This window comes from Cucurbita moschata, unplaced genomic scaffold, assembly GCF_002738365.1.
Source record: "Cucurbita moschata cultivar Rifu unplaced genomic scaffold, Cmos_1.0 Cmo_Scf00060, whole genome shotgun sequence".
Taxonomy (NCBI): domain Eukaryota; kingdom Viridiplantae; phylum Streptophyta; class Magnoliopsida; order Cucurbitales; family Cucurbitaceae; genus Cucurbita; species Cucurbita moschata.
This window is the reverse complement of record NW_019268576.1, coordinates 831,854-841,343: the sequence shown is the minus strand read 5'-3', so window position 1 is coordinate 841,343 and position 9,490 is coordinate 831,854. Positions and strand designations below refer to the sequence as shown.

Here is a 9,490-nt window from a genome sequence, read left to right as displayed (position 1 = left end):
TAATAATAATAATAATAATAATAATAATAATAATAATAATAATAATAATAATAATAATAATAATAATAATAATAATAATAATAATAATAATAATAATAATAATAATAATAATAATAATAATAATAAGTCCATAGATAGTTTTGATAAAAAAAAAAATTGAACTTTTTTTTAATAAAATATATTAATCGTACTTTTAAATTTTGATGGGTATTCTTAAAATAAAATAAAAAAAATTGAAGGGTATAAATGAAATTATGAAATTATTTTTGAAATAATATTAAAAATGGAAGGATATTTCTAAAATGAAAATGGTAAAGGCATTTTATTATTATTGAAAGTGTTTTTTTTAATTAAATTAACGACAAAATTATGAACTTAACGAAAAAATATGGATAAATAAGGAGAGAGTAGATTTATTTAAGGTAAAATTACCATTTTAGTCTCTTTTTTGTTTTTTCCTCCCAATACAATAATTATGACAAAAATGAAATTAAATCCAAACACGTGCTGGACACGAGGCTAAAAACGACGAAGTTTCGTGTCGTCATAACCCTATTCAATCTGCGTGGGGATGGGCCCATCCCTAATTCCTCTCGTAATACACAAATTATCGAATAAAATTAATTTTTTTCCCAATTTTTCCTAATTTATAAAATGTTTGATAATTTTATTTTTTTTAAAAAATATAATTATTTTTTTTATCGTCAACATCTGAATGATTAACCAAATTAAAAAAATAATAATAAATTTATGAAATTTATTATTAATTTTAGTTATTTGATTTCTTAATAACATATGAAAAAAATAATAAATAAAAAAAATTTTAAAAAAATTACAAATAAAAATAGTATTTATAGATTAAATTATTCAAAATCAAAGATAAAAAATTAAATAGTTTTGAAACCGTTCAGTGTAACAACTCAATTATTATAAATTACAAAGTTTAAATTATTAAATAAAAAAATAATATTAAATTATTAAATAAAAATATTTATTTATTTTTATGAGATGATTTTATTGTAGAGATTAATTTTTTATAATTAAAAAGTTTAAAATTGGATGTTTGGGTTGTTATAAAAAATTAATGGACCAAAATAAAAGTTCATAAATTTGTCGTTATTTGATTACTTTCCCATTTCAATCTCATGTTGGTTTGTGAATTTCATGGTTAATAATGACTTGCTCGGAACAATTTTTTGTCGGGTAAATGCTTAAAAAGTATCTTGAGATGCATGTGAGTAAGAACAAAGCATGTTGGAAGGACTCGGGTTGGTTTGTGAGGGATAATTTTCACTCCTAAGAAGCAAGGAGGATGTAACATAACTATGTCGTAGGGGAATGCCGGGAGCAATTAGGTGTCGAATATGAATTCTAAATCTTGATCCAAAATCTTGGGTATGGAGTATGACAAGTGGGCGTCAATCTCGACCTCTTTTTTGAGATTTTCATGAAGGTATAAGAGAGATCTACACGTGTTTATTGGAGCTCCGGTGAAAGCATAAATTAATCATTAATTAAGATTGAAAATCCAAATCCTTCTTGAGAAAGCAGAGCTTATCATAAAATTATGAGAGAAAAACGTCGTGGAACCCAAAGAAAATGATTGAGATTCCTATTTACAGTGAGTTCATTACGTGTAGGCTTCTCAAAATGAGAATTGCACACCTTCAACCACATTTCAAATGCGGTCAGATTTGAAATTACACGTGACAGCAGCTTAATTTTAGGATTCACCTGATTTCTTCAAATATTACTGAATTCACTCTAACAAGATTTCAAATATCACTTAATTCACTCTAACAACCTATAAACGACAGTCTCGAGAGCAAAAAATAATAAAAAATAGGAATCTAAATCATTTGATTTAAGCATGTAATCCATTTTCCCTATATATGCTACTCTTAGTCCCTCCCCTTCTTCGCACCCTTTGCGCAGACTCTGTTTTGCTCTGTTTCTCTCTGTTTTAGCCTTCAATTTCTCCTCCATTTTCCGCCATGGATACTTCCTTCGACTGCCTCATTTTCGGTACCTTCTTCTTCATCATCTTCTTCATTTCCAAAAGATTTAACCTTTGATATTCTTACTCGGTTTCTTTCTTAACAGACTTGGATGACACTCTGTACCCATTCAACACTGGAATTTCAGCTGCTTGCAAGGAAAACATCGAAGGTTTCCCCAACACTCTGTTCTGTTTTTCAATGTTCTTGTTTGTTGGGTTTTCTCAACACTAAATTACCTTAATTTTGACGAATTTTTGACAGATTTTCTTGTCGAAAAATGTGGATTCCCAGTTACCCAAGCTCCAATTCTTCGTACTGAGCTTTTCAAAACCTACGGCAGCACTCTGGCTGGTTTGCGAGTAAATTCCCCATTAACAACTCTGCAACTTCATTACAGTCACCATTAAACTAATCTTTTGTACTTAATTATGATCAGGCATTGGGTTATGACATCCACGAAGATGATTACCATGGGTAAGCAAAACAAAACCATAGAACAAAACAAACGATTCTCCAAGAACAATAATAACGTTGTTTGTTTCAGCTTCGTCCATGGAAGATTGCCATACGACCGGCTGAAACAGGACATCCATCTCCGGCATCTCTTGCTGTCAATTCCTCAACGAAAAATCGTATGTTTTAAATGTTAATAGCGTTTAAATTGTTCTAATCGTGTTTAAATTGTTGTAATTTTGTTGGGATTTGAGATTACAACAGATTTTCACGAACTCCGACATGAACCACGCGACAGAGGTGCTCGGTCGCCTTGGCTTACAGAGTTGTTTCGAGAAGATCATATGTTTCGAGACGATGAACCCGAACCTGCCGAAGGCGACCCGACCCGACGAGTTTCCGGTTCTTCTCAAACCGTCGATGGACGCCATGAGAATTGCTATCGACGTCGCCGACGTTGACCCCCGTCGTACGGTACGCCGTCGCTGAATTGATTGATTTGTTCGTTTGTTGGTTTAATTTGGTTCTTGTGCGCAGCTGTTTCTTGACGATAACGCCCACAATATCGCCGCCGGAAAAGCCGCCGGCCTCCGCACCGTTCTCGTGAGAACTTTACTTCACCACGTTTTTTCAACGTGTTAAAGTTCTGTTTTGATAATTTATTTTTCATCTTTTAAATTCTTTCTAATTTATTTTTAAATTTCTATTTTTCTAAAAAAAAATTATAATATAATTTTATTTTTTATTTTTTAAAATTTTAAATATTAAAAATAAATAATTAAGATAAAAATAGTATGGGTCATCAATATCACTCAAATGATAATTTAAAATCAAATATAAAACAAATATGTATTTTCAAATATACATAAAAAATGAATGTTTAAATTGAAAATGAATAAATTATTTTTTAGAAAGTTATTTACGTGGTGTCATTGGATGAAGGTGGGGAAGCTCGTGAAGAATATTGAGGCAGATTATGCTGTGGAAACGGTACATAATTTGGCACAAGAAATTCCGGAGATATGGGTAAATGCAAAATTAGATAATGACGATGAAATGATCCATCAGAATCGAAACGATGTTGATTCCATTCTCATGGAAACAGCTATCAGTGCTTAAGTTACTAGACGATGTAACATAATAATAGTCTTGGATGTGGTCTGGTTGTGTACGTAAATGATCGGTCTCATCAATTATATATCTTATAATTGATGTAGAAAATCATTTTCCGTGTAACTGTCAATGTATAATGAAATATCTGAGAATATATTTCCAACGTTCCATGATGTTACGATAAGAGTGAATATATAAGTCTTTTACATTGTCGTAATTGAATTATTACTCAATAGATAAAATATCGATTACTGTCGCAAAAATTAATTATTCAATATTTAGTCCTCGTGTCAATTTTTGTCATGTTTTAGTCTTCACATCAATTTTTTGTTTTATTTTAAATCATCAATTTTTTGTTTTATTTTAAATAAAGTCGAACTAGATCGAATTAATAAAATATTGGTACATGAATTAATCGAGAGTACATCCGAATGAGAGCAATACTAAAGGTAGGATGACTGAGCAAGGTTTAAAAGAATGGAAAGTTAATATCTATATGATATAAGATGCACCTTACTTTTCGGTAGGTATAACCTTCATTCTTAAAAGCATACTGAAAGGACTCATGTTGGACCGTGGGAATTGCCTTCACTCTTAGAAGCATACGGGAAGTACTTGTGTTGGTCCATGAAGATAATTTTCTGTGAGGTTCCACATCGGAACAAAATATTCCTCAAAGGTGAGGAAATTTCTCCCCAGTAGATACATTTTAAAATCTGAGGTTGACGACAATACATAACGGGCTAAAACTTAATAGCAGTGGGCTTGGACTATTACAAATGGTATTAGAGCCCAACACCTAAGGTATGAATGGTGATATCCCACATCCGTTAGAAAGGGGAACAAAGTATACCTTACAAGGGTGTGAAAACCTGTCTTAATAGATAGGTTTTCAAACACATTAATAGATAGTAGACACGTTTTAATACACATTGAGGAATAGTAGACCACGTTGAGAAATAGTAGACACGTTATAAAACACATTGCTAGCCGTGGGTTTAAATTCTAGCACAAACTCACCACACAGAATCTCTAAGAAACACGGTTTGAAGATGGAAATCTATGAAAGTTTTTCAGATCGAAATGCTGTTTGGGATCCCTCTAGCGTTGAGCCCTTCTTCTTCGTAGAAATTCGAGGTATTGGGAAACAGTAACGTGTAAGGCATTTTCACCGGCCCAACTCGATTCCTCCATCTCTCATCGTTGTTCATACTCAAAATCTTCTCCTCAATCTCCCTCAACCGATCCCCAAATCTCTCGAAAGCTGCCATCGGTTCTTCATCCGTCGTCCAATCCGCCGTATCTCTCTGCCCAAGATAAATCTCATCCACCGAATGTCGGGATAGGCTCTCAATTAGCGAGACGCCCAGGATTGTTTGTAGCTGCGCTGTAATCGTTTTCAAGTACGCTAAATCCGGGTCGGTCTCCAGCTCTCTGAACTCCGGTGTGCCTGGTTCCGGCATGAATCGGCGGCTCACCGTCGGGCGGTTCGGGAGGTACCCGGCATATGGGTATTGCCCGAAGTTCACAGCGGCGTGGAGGGCTGAAGCTATCCAAATGATGGTGGCGCATGATTGGATTAGGTCTTCTCTTGTGTTCATTTTAGGCCACCATGGTTCGTCTTTCAAATCGCCATGCCCGACATTGCGAAGCTCTGTCCACCATGATTGAATTTCGGTGTCCTGTACAACCATTTCATCTGATTTGTAATAGAAATAAGAATATTCTCTAACCCATGTCTCAATTGCAGACCAGATCTCGAGACCGTCCACGGCATATGGGTAATCCTCTATCAGAAGCTTGAGGCCATGGGAGCTACTTGGATCAGGAACTGCCACTCCTCTGAAAATGAGGCGCAAGGAAATTTTAATTTTATAGTCACGGATTCATGTTTTTGACTGAAATTAACACAACCCACCTCTTGATTAGATCAGCCGGGAGTGCCTGGTCTGTGAAAACCCAGTTCTTGTAAAGAACAGCTGACATTTCCAAGGCGTATTTTCCAGGGAAGACAGTGATTTCGAGAATTCCACCAGCGTTGATGAGAACCTGCCTTGCCATGGCGTTTATGTTCATTGTGTCTCTGAAGTGTGGATGAAGAAGCTTATAGATTGGATGCATAACACTTAAATGTCTGTTTGTTGCTATGATGAATGGCTCTATCACAGCATGCGTGTTCAGCCTGCAAAGTACAGTAAATTAATTTACTTATGTTCATGTTAGTTGAGTTAGATATAACGCCGAAGCCCAAGCCCAACGCTAGTAGATACTTTCCCTTTCGGGTTTTCTCTTAAAGTTTTTAAAACGTGTTGGTTAAGGAGAGGTTTCCACGCCCTTATAAAGGATCTTTCATGCTTCCTCTCAAGGTTTTAAAACACGTTTGCTAAGGAGAGGTTTCCACGCCCTTATAAAGGATCTTTCATGCTTTCTCTCAAGGTTTTAAAACACATTTGCTAAGGAGAGGTTTCCACGCCCTTATAAAAAGATGTTTTGTTCTCCTCCCTAGTGGGATCTCATAATCCACCCCCTTTAGGATTCAGCGTTCTCGCTGGCACTCATTCCCTTCTACAATCGATGTGGGACCACCTCCAATTCACCCCCCTTCAAGCCCAACGTCCTTATTGGCACACCACCTCGTGTCCACCCTTTTTCGGGGCTCAGGTTTCTCGCTGGCACATCGTCCGGTGTTTAACTTTAATACCACTTGTAACAGCTCAACCCACCGCTAGCAGATATTGTTCTCTTTAGGCTTTCCCTCAAGATTTTAAAACGAGTCTGGTTAGGGAGAGATTTCCACCCCGATGTAAGATCTCGTAAATAAACAATCATCTCATAAATAAACAATCATGTATATTGATTTGATTGATTATTCTAGCGTTTTTAGGACATACCAATGGCTGATCAGCTGGTGATAGCCAGAATCATTAACTGCGACATAAGCTTTAGCCAACTGCCAAACAGATCCCTCAATGCCGTTTTCTGCAGGAGTGAAAACTTTGCTCACAGCTCCATGATGATCTCCTTGTGGGTGTGGTAGACTTAGTTCAATTGCTATTGGCTTCAAGATCCCGTTATCCTGTAGAACGAGGAGTGTTCGAGTAGCGTATGTCTTCGTGGATGTCGAGTTTATTCTACTGATGTATGGCATCAGTGAATCATGATGATCCAGAATGAACAGCTTGTTCATTTCCAAAGCCTAACAATAAAGAAACATGAGATCAAGATATTAATGAGAAGTCTTTATGGTTGCTGTTTAGAGGTATGAATGAAATATGTGCAGAACCTGATCGACAGTGAGCCCATTCAAGTGCTTGGCTATGTGCTCTTCTGTTATGGAACTGTTCTGCTTTCCATATAATTTAGGATCCAATTTGCTGGTTGGAGGGAACTCCTACAAAACAACATTTTAAAGGGAATTATGGATGAAAGGGTGCCTAATGAATGCAGTAAATGAAGCTATGGATGTCGTACTTGGAGTCGACGAATAATGACCGGGTTCACTCCTGCAAGCATTTCTCGTCCGAACTCTTCATCTGTTCTCCAAGCTGTTTTGCTCTCTGGAATTGCAATCCGAGCAGTCATTAGGATTTCATCGAGCTATTTGAAAACTCGGACGTCGTAGAGTTCGATCTGAGTAAGAGGGTAGATTAGAATTTCATACCTTTGATCACATCAGGCACTGGAAACTTTAGGAATTGGTGGCCATCGGAACGCATCAGCTCCCTAAACAGCTGCCAAGGAACCAGATCCCTTAGGTTGCCTAGTATTTCGTTTGGTAACCTCATTCCTCCTTCATAAAGATCTAGAACATCTTGAAAGCAATCAAACTCATTAATAGTTTTGTCACATAAAGATTTGATCTCTGGGAGCAATGTCTGAACAATTGACTTCACAGCATAAGCTAGAAAGTCCGATAACTTCAGGTGGCGAAACCGCTCGTCTCTCGGCACGTAAATGTCTAAACTCAGCAATGGCAGCCTGCTTTCACAGCTTGGATCTGTAACAACATAACCAGGTTGATGATTAAAGAGGAGGTACATGAAAGAATTTGATGGAAAGATCATATTCTCAACCTGATTTTGCTTGTTTTCGACCGGTTCGACCTCTTCGTGGATAGGGAAACTCCTTCGAACCTCCAAGAACAGTGCGGACGAACCTTTTGCTCGTGTCTGGCATTCCGAGATCGTTGTAGCAAGCATAGTCATAAACTCTATCCCACTCCTTGAGCTCACCGACGCCATTTCCACGGAGGTTAATAAGTTCATTTTCTCTGTACTTCCGTAGTGGCTCAGGTGTTTCACTCGGAAGATAACTCTAACAAATGATCAATCAAAGAAGAACTCAACTCATTTGCCTTAGTTCCATCATCAAACCGAATATAGTTCAATTAGTTAAACGATTCTACCTTGTTCGAGAAGAAGACACGGTCATAAGTATATCGATGAGCAGGATAAACCCACGAATTACAAACGAAATGCACAGAGCCATAGCCAGGAACGTCATGTAAGGTGACTGTCTTCAAGTAAAACTGGCTGGAGTGATGGTTTCTAATGATGAAAGCTCCTGGTACTCCCATCCTTTCCTCCCATTCAAAGAACACCGTGAACTCGATCTCGTCCGCCGTTAACGACGGCTTCACCGTCGAGATCCATTGCTCCAACATCGCTGCCTTCCCCACCATTTCCACCCCCAATCTATCCTCTGTCGTAAATCATCATTCAACCCAAAAGTTTAAGCCAATAAGTTACCCTAACAACCTAACAAGCGCCTAATAAATTACACTAACAGAGTTAAGAGTATCCCTAACGAAAAGAACCACGAACTCTGATACTCACCTGAGGAGGGAGGATCGGAGCTGATGAGTTGAATGGAAACACCTTTTCCAAGGAATTCATGAATCCGATCGACAACAGAAGCCTTAACATCCTTGAAGTCGAGAACACTCTTTTTCATAAGAACCACCGTACCTCTGATTCTCCGTCCATTTCCGCTGCCACCACCACCACCGCCGTAGCCGAACTTCATCAGACTACTAGAGAAAAACGCCTCCAAAAGCTTCTGAAGCATCTCCATGCCAGGACAGATCCCCATCTTTGTGAAAAAAATCAAGAGAAAGGAAGTGGCAGTCTGTTACAGCTCTGTTTCTTCCAGAAGAAGAAGAAGAAATTGCAGAGAAAGGAAGTGATGGGGAAGCTCTGTATTGACCTGAAGGTCCTTTGTAGTGCATTTAACAGTTCTCTTTTTCTTTTTTTTATTTTAATTATTATATTTTATTTAATAATCTCATTTTTTTCCAATATTTTAAAATTTTATCATGGTTTTTTCCTACATTAAATTTTAAATATTTAAAAAGTTTAAAAAATAAAATAATATAATATATTTTATAATTATTTTACTCTCTCAGCAAAGATTTCTATTTCTAGAAATAATTATAAATATAGTATTTTTATTTTTGTTTTTTTTATCAAAAAATGGGTTTATTATAAATAGAAATTTTTATTCAAAACCCTCATTCAATAATTGACATTGTGATATTAAAAATATATTAAACCATTAATTTATTTTCTTAAATATATTAAAAACAGATTAAACTAAATTGAAAATTAGTTTGCTATTTAATACTAAACTATAATTTTAATCATTTATTATAATGAGTAATGATGTGATGTTCATCATTTATGATTGGACTAAGATGGGAAATTATAATGTTTTTATATTTGGATAATTTAAAATGAATATTGTTTTTTTTTCTTTTTTTAATTTCACTGTCATATTATCTTTGACTTCAATTTTTTTTAGTTTATTTTATAATAAATTATTGGAGAGAGAAGACCCTATTTGGATCTCGGTTGCTGATTTCCATGAAATATATAATATATTCTCTTAATAAAAAATAATAATAAGATAATTTAAATTAAAATATG

The 9,490-nt window shown here is 35.7% G+C and overlaps 2 protein-coding genes across 2 annotated transcripts; one reads left to right on the top strand and one right to left on the bottom strand.

Moving 5' to 3' along the window:
- The first annotated feature begins 1,901 nt into the window (after nt 1-1,901).
- On the top strand, nt 1,902-3,780 carry LOC111436918. Its single transcript, XM_023074710.1, has 8 exons — nt 1,902-2,025; nt 2,104-2,169; nt 2,262-2,359; nt 2,437-2,474; nt 2,545-2,632; nt 2,718-2,927; nt 2,991-3,056; nt 3,396-3,780. The coding sequence occupies exons 1-8, from the start codon at nt 1,995-1,997 to the stop codon at nt 3,570-3,572; spliced, it is 774 nt and encodes a 257-aa protein (XP_022930478.1). The 5' UTR covers nt 1,902-1,994; the 3' UTR covers nt 3,573-3,780.
- A 667-nt stretch (nt 3,781-4,447) lies between these two features.
- LOC111436857 (probable linoleate 9S-lipoxygenase 5) lies at nt 4,448-8,769 on the bottom strand. The gene is made up of 10 exons (XM_023074629.1): nt 8,402-8,769; nt 7,972-8,267; nt 7,640-7,880; nt 7,228-7,563; nt 7,038-7,123; nt 6,850-6,957; nt 6,458-6,762; nt 5,485-5,748; nt 4,564-5,408; nt 4,448-4,520 (listed from the first exon to the last, which is right to left on the bottom strand). The coding sequence occupies exons 1-9, from the start codon at nt 8,655-8,657 to the stop codon at nt 4,640-4,642; spliced, it is 2,661 nt and encodes an 886-aa protein (XP_022930397.1). The 5' UTR covers nt 8,658-8,769; the 3' UTR covers nt 4,448-4,520; nt 4,564-4,639.
- Between the last annotated feature and the right edge of the window lie 721 nt (nt 8,770-9,490).

Coding starts and splice junctions, on each gene's coding strand:
- LOC111436918 (XM_023074710.1), top strand. CDS start 1,995: ATGGATACTTCCTTCGACTGCCTCATTTTCG. Junction 2,360..2,436: donor GCACTCTGGCTGGTTTGCGA/GTAAATTCCCCA, acceptor AATTATGATCAG/GCATTGGGTTATGACATCCA. Junction 2,475..2,544: donor CACGAAGATGATTACCATGG/GTAAGCAAAACA, acceptor TGTTTGTTTCAG/CTTCGTCCATGGAAGATTGC.
- LOC111436857 (XM_023074629.1), bottom strand. CDS start 8,657: ATGGGGATCTGTCCTGGCATGGAGATGCTTCAGAAGCTTTTGGAGGCG. Junction 6,958..7,037: donor TCATTATTCGTCGACTCCAA/GTACGACATCCA, acceptor GTTGTTTTGTAG/GAGTTCCCTCCAACCAGCAA. Junction 5,749..6,457: donor CACCAGCTGATCAGCCATTG/GTATGTCCTAAA, acceptor TGTACTTTGCAG/GCTGAACACGCATGCTGTGA.